This window comes from Erinaceus europaeus, unplaced genomic scaffold (assembly GCF_950295315.1).
Source record: "Erinaceus europaeus unplaced genomic scaffold, mEriEur2.1 scaffold_446, whole genome shotgun sequence".
NCBI lineage: Eukaryota > Metazoa > Chordata > Mammalia > Eulipotyphla > Erinaceidae > Erinaceus > Erinaceus europaeus.
Genome location: NW_026647234.1, coordinates 26,352 through 46,741, shown reverse-complemented (window position 1 = coordinate 46,741; position 20,390 = coordinate 26,352). Strand labels below are relative to the sequence as shown.

General features: G+C 46.1%; 1 protein-coding gene across 3 annotated transcripts in view; it reads left to right on the top strand.

Annotated features, from left to right (window-relative positions):
* LOC132536250 (trafficking kinesin-binding protein 1-like) overlaps positions 1–17,290 on the top strand; it is a 60,267-nt gene extending 42,977 nt beyond the window's left edge. Inside the window, exons 2-3 of one of the 3 annotated variants that reach the window (XR_009547904.1) lie at positions 8,196–8,390; positions 17,153–17,171. Coding sequence is in view for 2 of the 3 variants with exons in the window: in XM_060183845.1 (XP_060039828.1) it covers positions 8,196–8,390; positions 17,153–17,205 (248 nt within the window). In the remaining variant the exon portion in view is untranslated. Of the gene's footprint in view, positions 1–8,195; positions 8,391–12,732; positions 12,801–17,152 lie in introns of those variants that run through there. The other 2 variants (XM_060183845.1, XM_060183846.1) reach the window with 2 other exon arrangements.
* The last annotated feature ends 3,100 nt before the right edge of the window (positions 17,291–20,390 follow it).

Here is a 20,390-nt window from a genome sequence, read left to right as displayed (position 1 = left end):
GTGGTGAGCCACCACCTGGCAAAGCCTGCAGCTGTGGAGACCTAGAAACGCTGGCTTATTGTAAGAGACCAAAGGTCTGTGTTTTCACACGTTATCCTTTGGTTTTTGCTGATCAGAAGGGGGCACCATCGATAAAGGGGGCACAGGCTGGACTCTCAAGTATGAAGGCCCAAGGTCGCTCTGGGCCTCTCTCTCTCTCTCTCTCTCTCTCTCTCTCTCTCTTTCTCTCTCCTCTTTCATCAATAAATGAACGAACACATTTAGAATTCTTTGGTTTTTGGATATCAGACAGGGATGTAAAGTTAGCCTTTCTGGTAAGAAATGTTGGCACTGTCTTGGTACCCGACAGGTTCCATGATGATGCTGACATGCCGTCAATGTAAACCTCTGTAGACTGGCTGGGTGGGCATCCCCTCCATATCCTCTCGAGCACAGAGTACTCATAGCTGTCCAGGCAGCCCAGGCCTTCCGCACACTGGGCAGGTCCCAGCACCCCGGCCTGTTCCTGGGCAGCACTAAGTGAAACCCTCATCTATTCTAAACCCGTGCTCCGGAGAACACCCCCCCCCCAAAGTTAACAGCTTGAAGCAGTGAAGGGACCCATTCCATTCTTCATTCAGAGGAGTGCCATGAGAATGGTGGGTACTGGGTGGAATTGGTGTTTGCTAAGTGACAGGCAAGAAAACTCAGGCTGATACTAACAGGAAGCCTGTGACCACCAGGCCCTGACACTAGAGGGATCCACCTCGCCCATATTAAAGCCTGGGCCTCTGTCTGTGGGCAGGCAGGGCCCCGCAGGCAGTTCTGCTACCATTCAGTCCTTCCTCCCCTCTATTTCACTATTTATCCCGCACTTGTTGAGCACTAACTGTTGCCTGGAGTAGGTGGGAGGTGGGCATTTCAGAGTTCCTTCTCTCGAGGGCTTGCGGTTAGTGAAGAGACTATAGGAAGCAAGAAGGCAGCCCAGGAGGTGGTGCAGTGGATGAAGTAGTGGACCCTCCAGCCGGAGGTCTAGGACTCTTTGCCAATGTATCTCTTGGCCAGTCGTATACCTTTTGCTTCTGAAGACTATCATGGGTGACACTAATGCTGATGCTGTCAGAAGAGAGTAAGCAGTATATCTGACTTTCTTTTGTGTGGTTAGTTGAGTAGACAGAGTGAAGGATGTTTGGTAGGGGGTGAGAGAGGAGGGTGTGTAGGCCTAAGTGCTACACATTTGATTAGAAAATGCGTGATGCCTTCTTCAGGCCATTCTATTGGATTGCCAAGCTCAGCAAGTACTTTTAACTTGAGGTATATTGTCTCCCCTAACCTGTGTATACATGTACCCAGCCCCCAAAGCCCTAGCCTCATCCAGGGCCTCTAAAGTGGAACTAGGTAGGCCCATGTGTTAGGAAAGGCCTCGCCAGATTATTGGGGTTGTGATGTTGAGGTGTCTCAGGCTCGGTGTCTCTGGATACAGTGTGAAACAAAGAGGCGGTGGTAGCGTGACGTGCCTTGGTGACCCTGGTTGCACTGATCCATTAGCTCTTGTGTTCTAGAAGGCAAAATGCTTCTGGCACCACCCTGATTATTTGGCAGTGTGTGTCACTGTCATGTATTTGTTCTGGACAAAACCTTCCTAACGAGAAAGAACATCCTGGGGTTTCCCCAGAGCTTCTCTTGGGCCCTGCTGGGAGACAGCTGAAGCTTCTCATAACTGGACCTGCCACTTATCCAGCTGAGTGGCCTTGCCTGCCAGGTGTTCCACAGCCTCTGTGAATCCCAGCTTCCTCTTTGGTAGTGCAGGGCAGGTAGTATTTATGTCCTGGGTTGCTGGGAACATGAGAGAGTGAACCTGGCTTGATTCTAGGCATGGGGAAAACCTTCCTAGGGGATGCTCACGGATTTGTGCCTACCTGATCTTATGCCTTGGATGTTTCTTTCTTTTATTATTATTATTATCATTTAAAATTTATTTATAAAATGGAAATATTGACAAGACCATAGGATAAGAGGGGTACAACTCCACACAGTTCCCATCACCAGAACTCTGTATCCCATCCCCTCCCCTGATAGTTTTCCTATTCTTTATCCTTCTGGGAGCATGGACCCAGGGTCATTATGGGGTGCAGAAGGTGGAAGGTCTGGCTTCTGTAATTGCTTCCCCGCTGAACATGGACATTGACAGGTCAATCCATACTCCCAGCCTGCCTCTCTCTTTCCCCAGTGGGGAAGGGCTCTGGGGAAGCGGGGCTCCAGGACACATTGGTGGGGTTGTCTGCCCAGGCAATTCTGGTTGGCATCATGCTAGCATCTGGAACTTGTGGCTGAAAAAGAGTTAAGATAAAAAGCAGAACAAATTGTTGACTAATCATGAACCTAAAGGCAAGAAGATTGCAGATGAAGATTTGGGGGGTCTCTGTTTTGGAAAAAGCTAGTAGGTCTATTTTAGGTATATTCCAAGGGGCGTATGACCCAACTAGTTTTTGTCTGAGCCTGACAGCTAACATGCAGGTGAACCCAAGTTATTGTCTGGGGAGATGTTGTCATAGTTGGAAAAATGACTAGAAAGCTGGATCAGAGAAGAGAGTAGCTTCCAAATATGTGTATAAATGTTAACTGTAAACCCCATGGATTTGATCTGGGGCCCATAGTTAGCATGGGAGCCTGTGTAACCTCTGTATCCCTGTAGGTCTGAGCTCGCATTCTGTGGTCATGGCTAGGAACATTCCAGGCTGCGTTCATTTCAGGACCCCTCTACCATTGTTGATCCACATTGAGGACAAGGCCCACAAATGAGTCCATTATGTTGTTCCTGATGGAGATGACCGGTGACAGTGGTGAGGGGTATCTGTTAGAGGTCTAGGCCCATCATGTCTGTGTAGGTATCCTAGGACTCCCTGACTAGGGCCCCGGGTGATGGGGTGGTCTGATAGTGACTAAAGGGTCATCATTAAAGTTTGCCAGTGTCTTGCCTGTATTCAGCTTTTGTAGTCCTTACTTAGTTTGATGAGGTTAGCTTTGGAGTGATTGAGAGACGTTTAATAGGAGGTAGGTGAGGAGGGTAAAAAATAGTTTCTTCTTAGGCCTTGGATGTTTCTTCTCTGTGAGACCACTGTGATGTCTCCCTTTGTATGAGGTCCCCATGGCCTCTGGCATTGTAGCCAAGGTCAAGGTCCCCGGGCAATATCTATGATCTGTATGTACTATACTCTGGAATTTCTAGGCACCTGATAACTTGCTGGTGTTTAGATGACTGGTGACGTTAGTGAAAAGCTAAATACACAGTGTTTGCTTTGTTTTTAAAGGCTTTTTCCCCCAAGCTGTCACCTCCTGATGCTTTATCTCCTCAGTCATCATACGCTTCAAGGAAAGCGATATCTCTTGGCCTCAAGGACCCACACTATAAATAGGTTGACCTTCAGCCTGGAAACATGAAGGGGCGGACCTGCTCTTAGCACGTGAACAGCCGCCAGCATGCTCACAAGTGACATGTTATTCTTTATTTTATTTTATCAAGTGAAAATTAGAAAATATCAACAAAACCATAGTCTAAGGGGTAAAATTTCACATCTTTCCCACCTCCAGGGTTCCATATCCCATCCCCTTCACTGGAATCTTTCCTGTTCTTTATCCCTCTGGGAGTATAGACCCAGGATCATTATGGGATGCAGAAGGTGGAAGGTCTGGCTTCTGTAATTGCTTTCCCGTGGAACATGTGTGTTTACAGGTGGACCCATACCCCCAGCCTATTTCTATCTTTCCCTAGTGGGGCAGGGCTCTGAGGAGGTGGGGTTCCAGGACACATTGGTGAAATCCTCTTCCTGGGGAAGTCAGATTGGTATCGTGGTAGCATCTGTATGTTGGTGGCTGAAAAGCATTAAAATAGAAAGAATTACCCCCAATAAAGGGAAAAATATATATAAAGAATAAATTGTTTAATAATCTGAAACCTAAATGCACAAATATAGCAGGTGTGATTTGAGGCCTCCATTTTGGGAAAAGTTAGTCTATATTTTAGGTGTGTCTATTCCAAGGGGCATGTGACTCGACTAATCTTTGCCCAAGCCCGACAGCCTCCCGCTTTGCTTTCTAGTCCATCACCTTCTGTACCGTCAACTAGCAGCGACGTGGGGAGAGCCGAGTGTCCTGCGGGTATGTCATCTAAGAGCGTGTTGGGCCTCTGCCTGTTCTAGGAACAGACTGGCACTGCCTCTGGTGGAGCAGATCTGTGTTTAGCTAGGAGATGCCACCAAATGGGCATCCGCTCGCCTTGACCCCACATCACCTCAGCCAGGTGGTGGCTGCTGTGTAGCTGTGAGAGTTCTCCGTGAGATGAGTTTGTCGGAACTCACTCTTCACTGGATGGTGAGATGCCTGCTTCATTCGGAGTCCGTGTTGAGCTTTCTAGAGCTGCTGTGTTAGCTATGGATGAGAAGAAACGTGAGACCTCTTCTGTTTGGAGGCAGGGATGTTGACTCTGGCCTCAGAAAGGATGTGACCTCTGTTCCCGGCAGACCATTCCAGAGTAGCAGAGCGGCTCTGGGCGACTTTTTCAGCAGGCTGAAATGCCAAGTATACTTGTGGGGACATTCCCCAGTTAGACAGAAAATCTTGAGAGTTCAAGTGCTGTGCACTACCCAGTCCTAAAGGTTCCAAATGGAATCCTGAATAATTTGAAAACTTAGGCCAGTTTCCTGAATGAGACAGCTCTACACTTCTACACTGAAGCTTTGCAAGCTGAATCAAGTGAGGTTGGGGTAGTATCGGGGTGGGGAGGGGGTTGGGGAGACGAGGACCATAGAGGGTTCAGTGGATTCCTGTCCTCAGGGACACAGTCAGTCACTGACCACTCCCATAACTTGTCCTCCCTCCTTGTTTCCCCCCTCCCTCCCTCCTTCCCCCCCCCTCCCTCCCTCCCTCCCTCCCTCCCTCCCTTCCTTCCTTCCTTCCTTCCTTCCTTCCTTCCTTCCATCCTTCCTTCCATCCTTCCAACTCCACCTGTCCAGAAAGCCATTTTCTTTTTCTTTTTTCTTTCTTTTCTTGATAGAGGTGAGAGGCAGAGAGGGGAGAGAGCGATCGAGACAAAGGGAAGGAGAGACATCATCTGCAGCCCTGCTTTACTGCTCATGAAGCTTCCCCACAGCAGGCGGGAACTGCGTGCACTCTCCTGGGTGAACCTCCACTTGGCCAGCGTCCCTCCCTCTCTGCCTCCCTATTGTGAGGTATTCTTATTAGATCCAGAGAATATAGGATTCCAAAAGGTATCTGGCAGAGCTGTTTCTGTGGGCATAGGTGTCTTCATTTCTCCCTGAATTAGAATGGGTCTGAGGTCACCTGCCTGCTGCCTCATTTGCCTGGGTTCAGAGAGGGAGAGGAGGCAGGAACCAGTCTCCCCAGCCAGGCCTGTACCGGAATCCCTGCCCCAGGCCCCTCCTGCTCCCTCTAACAGCCGCTCCCTGCTTGGAGCACACAGGGTCTGTTCCCATCATTTGGAGCAGTCACTTCTTCTTGTCTGTTTAGAGGGAGCCTTCCGTCCCTTAGGAATATATCCTAGTTTCGACCTCTTTCTTATTTCCCTGTGCGGTTTGATTTGTCTCAGGAGTATTTTTCTCCTGGCTCTTTTGTTCCCTTTAGAGAGGAACTAGAGCTGAAACCACATGCTCATCCCTCCACCCTGATCCTACTTCCCTTTCCTACTTCCAGGCAAGAACGTGGTGCACGATCTTCCTAAGAATAAGCCCTGATGGGGCCGGGCGGCGGCGCGCTCAGTCGGGCATACACATCACCACACACAGTGGCCCGGGTTTGAGCCCCGTCTCCTCACCTGCAGGGGAAGCTCCTCCCCCCCCTTCTTCTCAATATCTCTCTGTCCTATCAAATGAAAATAGAAGACAGAAAAAGGTAAAAGAGCCTCCGGGTATGGTAGATTTTCAGTGCTGGCACTGAGCCTCAGCTGTTAATAAAGACATAAAATAAATAAATAAAAATAAAACACACAAGCAAGTAGAATAAACCCAAACACCTGGGAGGTGGTGCAGTGGATAAAGCATAGGACTCTGGGATATGAGGTCCTGAATTTGATCCCCAGCATCATATGTGCCAGAGTGATGCTTTAGTGTCTGGTGTTATCGCCTGCCTCTCTCTCTCTCTCTCTCTCTCTCTCTCTCTTTCTCTTTCTCTCTCTCCCCTCTCTTTCATTAATTGCTAATCTTTTTTTCAATGAATTAATCCCAAATAAAAATAAGTAAATATTTAAAAAAAAAAAAGGGGAGTTGGGCGGTAGCACGGTGGGTTAAGCGTACATGGCACAAAGCCCAAGGACCGGGTTAAGGATCCTGGTTCGAGCCCCTGACTCCCCACCTGCAGGGGAGTCGCTTCACAGGCGGTGAAGCAGGTCTGAAGGTGTCTGTCTTTCTCTCCCCCTCTCTGTCTTCCCCTCCTCTCTCTGTTTCTCTCTGTCCTATCCAACAACAACAATATCAATAACTACAACAATAAAACAACAAGGGCAACAAAAGGGAATAAGTAAATAAATAAAAATAAATAAATATTTAAAAAAAGAATTAATCCCATTTTAGTCTTACTGTTTGAATGTCTTTTCCTTTGTTGAAGGTTCATTGATAGAATGAAAGACCGAGTCAGCTCTCCTCTGTCCCCAGTTGTGTGTACCTATCCCTGGTGCTTATCTGGGCACTGACAGAGATCACTGTTGCTCACATGGCCATATGTTTTCTGTGGAGTGGGCTCAGAATTAGTTGATAGAGGTTTGTGCTCACCCACTTAATATCTATTTCATTTACTCTTCCTGGCATAGAACTCCTATAAGACTAGTCCTTGACCTGGGCATTTCCTTTGTGCTCTTGTTGATGAAGAGAACTAGACCTCATTTCCATAGATTGGTGGACTGTTGTAGGCATCCCGTGCATCTTCTGAGCAAAGCCTGGGCCAGGAACTGTGAGAGATGTGTCTTTTGATTGAGAATGTCACATGGGGAGATGTGTCAGATCCTAATATACCCAGAAGACAATTTGATAAGCAGTAATAGACGTTTGGGCAAAATGCTGTGTTGTGAGTATTATAGAGATGGAAAGATGTTGGTTCTGTTTAGAGGGTTTAAAATGTCAGTATGTCAGGGGCAAGGTGGCATTCAAGTCTTGAAGGGGAGGAGTCTCAAATGTTTTTTAAAAAAATCTTTAAGAGAATATTAGTACAGAGCCAAGACCCTTGTGTTTCTCATTCATTATTTCACTTATGACCTGGGTCTGTTTAAATGGGTGAGTAGGAGCCAGGGGGCTATGTAGCAGTAGCATATAGGACTTGCATGTAGGAGGTCCCAGGTTTAATCCCCAATACCACCATCATCAGCCAGAGCTGGGTAATGCTGTGGTAAAAAAAAAAAAAAAAAAGGTGATGAAAGGAATTTTATGAATGAGCAAATAAATGAAGAAAAAGATGACAGAGGGAGTTGGGCGGTAGCACATCGGGTTAAGCGCAGGTGGCCCAAAGCACAAGAACCGGGGTAAGGATCCTGGTTCAAGCCCCCGGCTCTCCACCTGCAGGGGAGTCGCTTCATAGGTGGTGAAGCAGGTCTGCAGGTGTCTGTTTTTCTCTCCCCCTCTCTGTCTTCCCCTCCTCTCTCCATTTCTCTCTGTCCTATCCAACAACGACGACATCAACAACAATAACAATAACTACAACAACAATAAAAACAACAAAGGCAACAAAAAGGAAATAAATAAAATAAATATGAAAAAAAAAAGATGACAGAAATCCCGCCGTGGGGGCAGGATGGCTTGAATCATAGAAGAACAGTGAGTGGAAGGAGTTAGACATCTTGGGGAATTAGGCGGGGGGGGGGGGGGATATAATTAGACTGTCTTCCATATCCAGTGATGAGAGAGGATGGCCAGAGAAAAGGGTGAGGCTGAAAGTCTGGGCCCAGATGGTGAAGGCACAAGACTCAGCGTAACAAAAAGTGGTGGCTAACCAGTTGAACTTTTCCGGTTGGGCCTTAGCAGTAAGTGAGCACAATACTAAGTCAAGAGAGTAGAATTTAAATTAGAAGACGGCTCTTGATATGGTCCTGCCCCGAGTCTCCCTGCAGTGAGTAGCCAGAGACACCTGCTGCAGGTGTGAAGTCGGTTAACTGGGAGCGGTAAGCACGGGCGGGACCAGTCCCGGACTCTCATCTCTCCTTCGTCCTTTGCTAGACGTGTGCAACAGCACCGATCTTCCGGAAGTCGAGATCATCAGCCTGCTGGAGGAGCAGCTGCCCCACTATAAGCTAAGAGCTGACACCATCTACGGCTATGACCACGACGACTGGCTCCACACACCCCTCATTTCTCCAGATGCCAACATCGACCTCACCACCGAGCAAATCGAAGAGACGCTGAAGTATTTCCGTAAGTCGTTTTGTCCTTTGTGCGGTGACGGCACTGTGGCGCCCCGTCCTCAGCCCTGGCCTCAGACACGTCTTTGTACTGGGTGCCGTGTCTTAGGGCTTGCTGTCTGTGGAAAGATGTGTCACTGTAGCGTTTGCCCACTTTGGGGGAAAAAAAAATAAAACAGAAACCACCATGTTAAGTATTCCTAGTGTCAGTTTTAGAATAGTTCGGACAAGTATGGATTTTTTACTTAAACTATCTTTCTCTTTAGAGTATATATATATATACATACATATTTGCCTCCAGGATTATTGCTGGAGCTTGGTTGCGTGCACTACAAATCCACTGCTCCTGGTGGTCATCTTTTTTCCGTTGTTGCTGTTGCTGCTGGATAGGACAGAGAGAAATTGAGAGAGGAAGGGGTGGGGTAGAGAAGGAGAGAGAAAGACACCTGCAGACCTGCTTCACTGCTTGTGAAGTGACCCCCCTGCTGGTGGGGAGCTGAGGCTCAAACTGGGATCCTTGAGCTTTGCACCATGTGTGTTTAACCTGGTGCACATGGTGCCCAGCCCCCTAATTTTTAAAATTTTACTTATTTATTTACTTGTTTACTTTCCAAAGCACTGCTCAGCTCTGACTTAAGGTATGCTGGGGACTGACTTTTAATGCCTCAGGCATGAAAGTGTTTTTGCATAACCATTACACTGTCTCCCCAGCCCCCTCCCACTTTTTTTTCTCCAAATCATTTTGTTGGGCAAAATAATGTTTGCAAGGCAGCTGTTGTCACGGAAGTGCAGCTCCTCCCCGCCTCCCTGTGGCGTTGTCCCAGAAGTGCAGCTCCCCCTCGCCCGCCCTGTGGGAAGTGCCTGCACTGCATTTGCCACCACACACAACTTCCAGCTTCCACTCACTGTGCACCAGCCCCCCCCCCCCCATCCTCTCAGCTCCTTCCCATCTTCCCTCCAGTCTTGTCTTAGCTCCCATGGCCTAGACCCCTTTCTGGTGTTTTAAGTCCCACCTGTGAGTGAGCTCAACCACTGGCTATGATTCCTCTGAGAACTATTGAAGGAGAAGAGCTCATCTCCTACAGCTAAGCTTAGTCTGCTCCATTGTGTATAGACGCTACAGCTTTTGTTTTAACTCCTTACTTGTCATTGGACATCCAACCAGCTTTGTCTGTTTTATTTTATTTTTTAAATTTTTATTTACAAAAAGGAAACACTGAAAAAAATAGGATAAGAGGCGTACAATTCTACACAATTCCCACCCTCAGAACTCTGTATCCCATCCCCTCCCCTGATAATTTTCCTATTCTTTAACCCTCTGGGAGTATGGACCCATGGTCATTGTGGGATGCAGAAGGTGGAAGGTCTGGCTTCTGTAATTGCTTCCCCACTGAACATGGGTGTTGACAGATCGATCCATACTCCCAGCCTGCCTCTCTCTTTCCCTAGTGGGGAAGGGCTCTGGGGAAGTGGAGCTCCAGGACACATTGGTGGGGTTGTCTGCCAAGGGAAGTCCGGTTGGCATCATGTTAGCATCTGGAACCTGGTGGCTGAAAGAAGAGTTAACATACAAAGCCAAACAGATTGTTGACTAATCATGAACCTAAAGGCTGGAATAGTGCAGATGAAGATTGGGGGTCTCTGTTTTGTAGATAGTTAGTAGGTCTATTTAGTTATATTCCAAATGGTCCATGACTATGCTATTTTTTTAAATTTTATTTCCTGAGCCTGACATCTGATATGCAGATGGATCCAAGTTATTGTCTAGGGAGAGATGTCATGGCTGGAAAAAGGGCTAGAAAGTTGGATCAGAGAGGAGAGTAGCTCCCAAATATGGGAAAGGGGTATAAATATTGTTGACTGTAAACCCCATCGTTTTGTTCTGATCTGGGTCTCATATTCAGCTTAGGAGCCTATGTGACCTCTGCATCCCTATAGATTTACATTCTGTGGTCATGAGTAGAAATATTCCAAACTGCCCCAATTTCAGGACTCATCTTCCTGAGGTGGTAGATAGAGTATGTTATGCAGCCTCCCTTCGGAGGATGGAACATGCTCTACCATTGTTAATCCATGTTGAGGGCAAGGTCCTATGGGAGCCCACGGGTCTATTGTGTTGTTCTTGATGGAGATGACCAGTAACAATGGAGAGAGGGATCTATTTGAGGTCTAGGCCCATCATGTCTGTTTGGGAATCTCCTGACTCCCTGACTAGGGCCCCAGCTGATGGGGTGGCCTGATAGTGACTAAAAGAGTCATCGTTAAAGTATGTCAGTCTGTTACCCTTATTCAGCTTTTGCAGTCCTTGCTTTGATAAGGTTAGCGTTGGACTGACTGAGGGACATGGGTATCTAGGTCTAAGTAGACACTATTTCATTAGGAACTTCATGGTGTCTTTTTAGGTCTTTCTACTTGCTTGCTGCATATATTCACTCACCACAGACTACTGTGCACTTTTGCTTTCAGGTATACATTTCGCCCTCATTTATGGATACATGTGTACATATGCTCTATCTCATGTCTATTTTTTTATTTAATTAATTAATAAATTAATTGGTTAATAATTAATTAATTAATTAATAAAACCATAGGGTAGGTGGGGTACAATTCCATAGAATTCCCACCACCCAATCTCCATATCCCACCCCCTCCCTGATAGCTTTCCCATTCTCTATCCCTCTGGGAGCATGGACCCAGGGTGGTTGTGGGTTGCAGAAGGTGGAAGGGCTGGCTTCTGTAATTGCTTCCCCGCTGAACATGGGCGTTGACTGGTCGGTCCATACTCCCAGTCTGCCTCTCTCTTTCCCTAGTAGGGTGGGTCTCTGGGGGAAGCTGAGCTCCAGGACACATTGGTGGGGTCTTCAGTCTAGAGAAGCCTGGCCGGCGTCCTGATGACATCTGGAACCTGGTGACTGAAAAGAGAGTTAACATACAAAGCCAAACAAATTGTTGAGCAATCATGGACCCAAAGCTTGGAATAGAGGAGAGGAAGTGTTAGGGGGATACACACTGCAAACTCTAGTGTACTTCTGCTTTCAGGTATATATTTTGCAGTAGTTTATGGATATGTGTGAACATATGCTCTCTCTCACAGAAACTGGTGTATATCTAGGTTTTGGTGTATATCTAGGTTTTGTTAGAAAGTGAACCACCTGAGATGGAATTAGAGTATACTATGAAAGGAAAGGTCTCACCCGAGTGTTGAAGCTGAAGGGTTGTCATTCCACACGTGAAGTCTCTGGACACAGTCTGAAGTGAAGCATGTTGAGGTGGCAATCGTTGTGTTGGTTCTCATATCTATTTTATTGATTGGTTGATTGATTGCCTCCAGGGTTATCACTGGGGCTCAGTGCCTACACTACGAAACCACTGCTCCTGGAGGCATATATATATATATATATATATATATATATATATATATATATATATATATATATATATATATATAATTTTAAACTGGATAGAATAGAGAGAAATTTAGAGGGGGAGGGGGAGATAGAGAGGGAGAGACAAAGATAGACACCTGCAGACCTGTCTCACCAATTGTGAAGTGACCCCCGCAGGTAGGGAGCTGGGAGCCTTGAACCGGGATCCTTGAGCTTTTTACTATGTACACTTAACTGAGTGCACCACTGCCTGACCCCCTTTTTAACATTATTTATTAACTTACTATTTGATAGAAATAGAGATAAATAGAGGAGGCAGTGGGAGATAAAGACAGAGAGGCACCTGCAGTTCTGCTTCACCACTTATGAAACTTCTTTCTCTTGGTGGGAGCCAGGAGCTTGAACCCGCATCCTTGTGCGCTGTCATGTGAGTACTTTATCAAGTACACCACCGTCTGGCCCCTGCATCCTTGTGCGCCGTCATGTGAGTACTTGATCAAGTACACCACTGTCTGGCCCCTCAATTAACATTGCCTTAACCAAACAGTGGGACTAAAAAAACACTCTCGTTTTATCCTCATGCTGAAAGAAACCCTTATTGAAAGAGTTTGTCTGCATTTAAACCAGAAGTGCAGGTACCCAGGCTGATCAGTATTGTGCAATGATACTGCAGGACATGTACCCCAGAGCAGATCCCTGATGGGGTGAGTATTAGGCCCATTCTTTCCAGTGTGTGATGACATGGGTGTGAAATCTGACTTCAAAACAATTAAAACAATTCATACCAACGATGTTCCTGTTTTTGAAATATTTGTTCTCTCTAGAAATGGCTGGCGTTACTATGGTATTCACAGAACAGAGCGGTTCTTCCAGTTTGATAACCTCAGACTTTAATTTGTTGTGAAGCTAACCTTTAATAATGTCACCACTTTCAAAGTAACCCATCTCTGCATTGTTGTATCACTTCAGGGAAAACACACAGGAGTTCGGCTGGTAAAGGGGTTGGTTCAAAACTTATTTGAAATAATACATCTCTGAAGTTTTCTGTAAGTATTTTCTCTAGGATTGTTCTCCAATTTTCTTGAGTTTGTGAAATAATTTATAGTAAATGAGTTGGAATTACAGGTTTGCTTTAAAGTGTGTGTAGGGCTGTGTTCAGATTTTTAAAGTTAGATGTTAATAAAAAAAAGCAATTTTGACATGACCTATGTTTTTAAAAAATTTTTTATTAATATTTATTTATTTATTCCCTTTTGTTGCCCTTGCTGTTTTATTGTTGTAGTTATTATGGTTGTTACTGATGTCGTCGTTGTTGGACAAGACAGAGAGAAATGGAGAGAGGAGGGGAAGACAGAGAGGGGGAGAGAAAGATAGACACCTACAGACTGCCTGTGAAGTGACTCCCCTGCAGGTGGGGAGCTGGGGGTCGAACCGGGTTCCTTATGCCAGTCCTTGCGCTTTGCACCACGTGCGCTTAACCCGCTGTGCTGCCGCCCGACTCCCGACATGACCTATGTTTTTCTGCTTGATGCAAACCACACAGTCTGGAATAATCCACATTAGTGCAAATAGGAAGCATGCTAGACTTACTCTGAAGTTCATCTCGAAGCTTTAGAACTTTTGGTGTGTCCGTAGCTTATAGGAACTTTTCTTGCGGGTTACTTTGGCCTACTCACTGTGTCTGTGAAACCAGGGATCTGTGGCATTGTGTGGAGAACTATACAGCCTGTGCAGAGTAGCCTGACTCAGTTGCATGTTTAGTTCCTTCAGACTGCCTCACGACAGAATCGCTTTGTTCCTGGACACCCCTTTCTGTTACTTTCTCCCCCTTCAGATAGAGGAGCTCTTGTGTTTCTTCAGGGCCGCTATAGCCACAAGAGTCTCCTGGGCTCCATCTTAATCATGCTGAGTGATTATTCAGGGTCACGCTGTAATTGGACCACTCTGCATGGTTAGTACTTCACAGCTATCGGAGAAATTTCATGTGACTTGCCTCATTTCATTCCTGTAATATACCTATAGTTGGGGTAAAATTCATCATTCTAATGAGGGACTGGAAGTATGTATTTATCCTCTAGCACCTCCAACAGCTCCTAAGAGCCTTTTTTTAAAAAAAATTTATTTGTAAAAAGGAAACACTGACAGAAACCATAGGATAAGAGGGGTACAACTCCACACAATTCCCACCACCAGATCTCCATATCCCATCCCCTCCCCTGATAGCTTTCCTATTCTTTATCCCTCTGGGAGTATGGACCCAAGGTCATTGCGGGATGCAGAGGGTGGAAGGTCTGGCTTCTGTAATTGCTTCCCCACTGAACATGGGCGTTGGCAGGTGGATCCATACTCCCAGCCTGTCTCTCTCTTTCCCTAGTGGGGCAGGGTTCTGGGGAAGTGGAACTCCAGGACACATTGGTGGGGTCGTCTGCTGAGGGAAGTCCAGTTGGTGTCATGTTAGCATGTGGAACCCGGTGGCTGAAAAAAGAGTTAACATATAGAGCCAAACAAATTGTTGATGAATCATGAACCTAAAGGCTGGAATAGTTCAGATGAAGAGTTGGGGGGTAGTGGGGGGTCTCCATTTAGTAGATAGTTAGTAGGCCTATTTAGTTATATTCTAAAGGGCCAAACTATACTAGTTTTTTTTTTTTTCTTTTTTTCCCTGAGCCTGACATCTGATGTGCAGGTGGATCCAAGTTATTGTCTGGGGAGATGATGTCATCACTAGAAAAAGGACCAGAAAGCTGGATCAGGGAAGAGAGTAGCTCCCAAATATGGGAAAGGTGTATAAGTATTGTTGATGGCTAAGAGCCTTTTAATAGTAGATTTGAACAGACATTGTGACTTTCTTCTTTCTTGTTGGTTTTGCTGTTATGTATTGTACAGCTTATAGTTATATACTTAAGAATGAGGAAAAGAGAAAATACATGCTGATGAATTTGACAGTGGTTAGCACATATTATGATAAGTGCTGGAAGTATCAGAGTGAAGATTGAACAGAAATTGATTATCACCTCCAAGTCACCTTAATTCTGTATTTTCCTTGGTGGGGACCTGTGCTCAGAGCAAAGCAGATGTCCTCTAACTATTGGCTGAATGAATGGTGAGATGGTGACTCTCTCTCACATACCTCCCTTTCTAGATCAGAGCTTTCAGACTGGGGTCTTGGGACCCCCAAATATGGAATCTTGTAAACGTCCAAGGAATAAATAATAGCATCTTTGTTTTCATTAACTAGTTAGTAATTACAGAGATACAGAATTCTCTTTCATCAAGACCACAGAAAATGAAGCACTTTGGTTTGTGCCCTGTGCCGCTGTAGGACCAGTGTCTTTACCACCAGTTAAAAAAAAACACACATTTTCACACTATTCTGCAATGAAAGAGGTACTTTGACATGTCACCATCACTTATTGGTGCTTTGAAATGGCATTTCTTTTTTAAAAATATTTATTTAATTTATTTATTCCCTTTTGTTGTTTTATTGTTGTACTTATTATTGTTGTCATTGTTGTTGTTGGATAGGACAGAGAGAAATGGAGAGAGGAGGGGGAAGAGAAAGGGGGAGAGAAAGACAGACACCCCAGACCTGCTTCACCGCTTGTTAAGTGACTCCCCTGCAGGTGGGGAGCCAGGGCTCGAACTGGGATCCTTATGCAGGCCCTTGTGCTTTGTGCCACCTGTGCTTAACCCTCTGTGCTACAGCCTGACTCCATGAAATGACATTTCTTATTAGATGTATTGATCTCCTTTGTTTTAATGCCTTGAAAAGAAGCACTCTGTAACAGATTTTGGCTTTTAGTAACTGCGTGATAACAGTCTCCATGGTCCTTTCTATTTCATTTTGTCTGAAAGTCTTTTTTTCTGCAGAGAAAGTTCACAAGCCTTGCTGACCTGACTGTCAGGTTGATGGAAGGCACAGATTAAGAACCCCACCTCTGCACACCCTTTCCTTTGTGGAGTTTCATTTGCTTATTTACACAGCGGTAGCCTAGGAGATACTGTGACTCAGTTGTGTGTTAAGTCTGCCTTTGGCCATAACCTGTTTCACCACTTGCGAAGCTTCCTCCCTGTAGGCAGGTAGCGGGAGCTCAAGCCTGTGTCCTCACACATGGTAATGTGTGCCCTTAACTGGCCCCCTTAGTTCTTTTTTTCTCCATTAATTACGGGAGTGGCTCTCTGTTGTGGTTAGAAGTGGGGAGAAAAGGGGCTGTGCAGTACTCAGCCAATTAAGTGCACATGGCGTGAAGCTCAAGGACCAGTGCAAGGGTTCCAGTTCGAGCCCCCAGCTCCTTACCTGCAGGGGGGTCGCTTCACTAGCTGTGAAGCAGGTCTTCAAGTGTCTGTCTCTCTTTCCTCCTCTCTGCCTTCCCCTCTTCTCTCAATTTCCCCTCTTTTCTGTCCAACAGCAATGGATAAAAAGATGACTGCCAGGAGCAGTGGATTCATAGTGCAGGCACCGAGCCCCAGCAGTAACTTGGAGACCAAAAAAAGGAGGAGGGGAAGGGAAGGGGAAGGAGAAGAGGAAGAAGAAGAAGAGAAAGGACGCCCCAGAGGTTTTGTGACCGGCTTCTTTTTATAGGATCATTGGTAGAGAGGTCATTTACATAACTGCTAAATGTATCACAGCATGTGCCTTGGAAGTGGGATAAAATTCTTGCCCATACTTCATCTTCTAGACTGGAGAAACAATACTTTGCTTTTCAAATCTGGCCCTGACCTGACTTGCTGAGAATAAACAAGAAAGCTTTATGTTTGCACCTTTACCAGGTAGATGAATAATTGTTTCAGAAAGAGTTTCAAATCACAGGAGATGAGAAATTATATCAGTGTGTCAACAACTATGCTATAAACCATGACACACACACCCCCTGCATAAAATGATTTAAACATTTTTAAATTTCTCTAGTCAGGTGGAGTTTTGGACTCCTGCTAAAGTCTTAAAAATGATCCACTACACAAACATACCCACCAACACTGGCGTTTAGGAAAAGATTGGCCAACAGGAAGTGGAACCAACATTTTGTGTTCCGTAATTATATATATATATATATATATATATATATATATATATATATCCTATTTAGTTTGCAGTTTTTCATAATGGTCGCTGAACAGAATAGTCTTCTTGTCCTTGCTCAGCAGCTGAGAACTTGGGGTACAGTGAAGTCAAGCATAAGGTGGGATTTTAAACCAAGTTGTCTGGTGTGACTTCATGTGGGAACTACTCTCTGAGTAGCTATATGGGAGAACAGTTCTAGTTTAAGAATATAGATCTGGTAAATGTGGGGGAAAAAATAAAAGCAAACCCTCAGTGTTTGAATACCTGAGTATCGTGTTTACTTATAAAGTATATATGCACAATGTTTAAAATTCACTTATTTTTTAGTGATGGCCACTTCTCACGTGAAACGTAGCTTGGGAAGCTCAGTTCCCAGATGAAGTTTCCATATTCTCTGATTTTCTACTCCCATCCTGTATTCCACGGCCCTTGCTTCCCAGACCCCAGGTAGCTATGACTGTGTGGACTGGGGACTTCGTGTTACATATTATCTGGCAGACAGTAGAGACAAAAGCTTGGTGTGTTAGTGGCTATGGCTTCTCCTTTCAGGGGCCTGGCTGTGTAACTTTCTTGCTAAAAAGGCAACATTGTGTCTCAGTATCAGGATCCACTGACAGCTCCACTTGTGAGTTTACCTAGAACATTCTTTTCCTATAGAGAAGAGTATCTTAAGAAGCCAGCAACAGGGGCCAGGTGGTGGCACACCTGGTTGAGTGCACATTTAATGCTCAAAGGCCTGGGTTTGAGCATTGAGTGCACATACTACAATGCGCAGGGACCCAGGTTCAAGCCCCTGGTCCCCACTGGCAGGGGAAAGCTTTGTGAGTGGTGAAGCAGTGTTGCAGGTGTCTCTCTGTCTCTCTCCCTCTCTATCATCCCCCCCCCCAATTTCTGCCTGTCTTTATCCAATAAATAAATAAAGGGAATAAAAACATTTTTTAAAAAGCCAGTAACAGTTTAAGACCTCATTCCATTACTTGGTTTTATTGAAAGTAGTATCAGTGAATCAATCAACACATTTCCCTTCATTGCCTGTTACCCACCCATAGTCTTTTGTGAACTTATTTGACTTTCAGCTAAGGTTTTCTGGCTAAGGAAAACATCTCTTGGTTGTTGATTCGTTTCCATGACCTAAACAGGGACTTTGCACTGGGTGGTGCCAAGGCAGGCAAGCCCTCCAGGCCTCTAGCTGGAACCCTGTCCTGAGTTCCTTCCCTTGCCTGAGTGGGAGGAGTCCGTGGTGTCTGGAGACCTACCTACGAACCAATTCCCTGTGCCATTGAGTGTTTCTTCAGTTTAGTTTGGACTGACACAGTGAGAGACCATTAAGCAAGCCCAGCACAGTTGGGTCTGGGACAAAGGCGTGCCCGGCTTCCGCACAGCCAGGTATCACATCCGCCCGCTATTGCTGCATTCGTACAGCTGATATCACAACCGCCGCCCATCTTTACTCATTTGTGTCCACGCAGGGACAAGCATTTGTGTAACTGATGGGTTATGGGTTTAGTCATACAGAACCCTGCCCAGGAGAGTGGGTGTCTGCCAGTCAGGTGCCAGGGCACGGAGCACCTGTCCTGAGAGTGCAGCTGGCCAAAGTGCCCTGGACCCCACCCTCCCTCCCTCCATGGTGGTCTCCGGTGCCTTAGCATCCTGTGTGCCCCTGCAGGCCCCTCTCACTTCTCTGGCCAGTTCTTCCAGCATCTCCCCAGGGCCTTTCTTCCTTTTCTGAGCTTCTAGAAAGTTCTTTTTTTTTTTTTTTTTTAAGGATGTATTTATTCATTTAGCCACCAGGGTTATTGCTGGTTCTGAGGGGACAGGTTTCCCCTCCCCAGGAGGCCCTTTATAGCTCGCCCCCTAGAAGCATCCTCCCCACCCATATCACCTTGTAATTTTTTCTCCACCTGCCATCATCACTTTATTTTGTGTAAATGGTGGAAACCAGTAACAATGACTCACATTCCTTCCTTCCTTCCTTCCTTCCTTCCTTCCTTCCTTCCTTCCTTCCTTCCTTCCTTCCTTCCTATTAGACAGGATAGAGAGAAATTGAGAGAGGAGGGAAGACAAAGAGCTTGACCCTGCAGGTGGGGACCAGGCACTTGAACCTGGGTCCTTGTACATGGTAACATGCATTCAACCAGGTGCGCCACTGCCTGGGCCCTGGCCATTGAGTCTTTAATCACATCTTTCAGGTATTAAATTTAGCTTTCTAGAAAAAGTGGTTTTGGCCTCCAGAGTTAGCACTGGGGCTTGGCACCAGTACTGTTATGAACCCACCCTTCTTGGTGGCCACTTTTTCTCCACCCCGCCCCGACCCCGGACAGAGGAATTGAGAGAGCAGGGGGAGGTAGAGAGGGAGAGAAAAAAAATAGATAACCCGAAAACCTGCTTCATTGCTTGTGAAGCATCCCCCCACCCCGCAGGTGAGGAGCTGAGGACTTGAACCTGGATCCTTGTGCTTAGTACTATGTGTACTTAACTGGGTGCATCATTGCCCAGCCCCCTAGAAACAGTTCTAGAATGATGAAATAACTCATCTGGACGGTGTGTCACCTTAGCATGTGCACAACCCAGGCTTGAGCCCAGTCCCCACTGCATTGAAGGAAGTTTTGGTGCTATGGTCAGTCTCTCTCTCTCCCTTTCCCTCTCTCTCTCCCTTTCCCTCTCTCTCTCCCTCCCTCCCTCCTTCCCTCCTTCCTTTCTTCCATTCCTCTCCCTCTCCCTTCCTCCTTCCTTCCCTCCCCCTCCTCCCCTCCCTTTCCCTCTCCCTTTCCCTCTCCCTCTCCCTCTCTCTCTCTCTTACTGCCCCCCCAGACTCAAACAAACTAAGCAAACAGTTCCTTTTATGCAATTTTTTTTTTGCCTCCAGGGTTATCGCTGGGGCTAGGTGCCTGCACTATAAATCCACTGCTCCTGGAGGCCATTTTCCCCCATTCTGTTGCTCTTGTTGTTGTCATTATTGTTATTGTTTCCATTGATGTTATTGTTGTTGGGTAGGGCAGAAAGAAATTAAAAGAGGAGGGGAGAGAGAGACAGACACCTGCAGACCTGTCTCACCGCTTATGAAGCGACCCCCCTGCAGGTTGGGGCGCCCCTTTTATACTATTTATGAAATAAAGTCATTGTGCAATTACTTGGACATGAAGAGACATGAGCAGAGTTGGGAATGAACACAGGGTGAGGGAAGGAGCTAGACTTCCAGGAGCCCAGCGGCCCAGGCAGTAAGGTCTTGGAGTTCCAGTGGAGTCAGCAGGCAGTGGACACAGGAAACCGGCTCCTCCTTTGATTGGTGTAGGACCTGGCAGTAGCTGGCTGTAGAAAAGACAGCAGCACATTTGTTTGAACTCAGGGAGGAGGCTTCCTTATCATAGGCTATCAGCTCCCAAGCTCTCCTGTAGCAGAAAAGACTGATTCAGACTAGTCCCCACTGGGACTTTCACTTAGAGCATATGGATGCATATAATTGAGTCATGCCTGAGACCATGTGTCTGGCTTAACTTCAGTTTTGGTAGATTTCTCCATCTCTGCTGAAGTGTGGACATTTGTCAGTCTTCTCTCTTGGGATTTC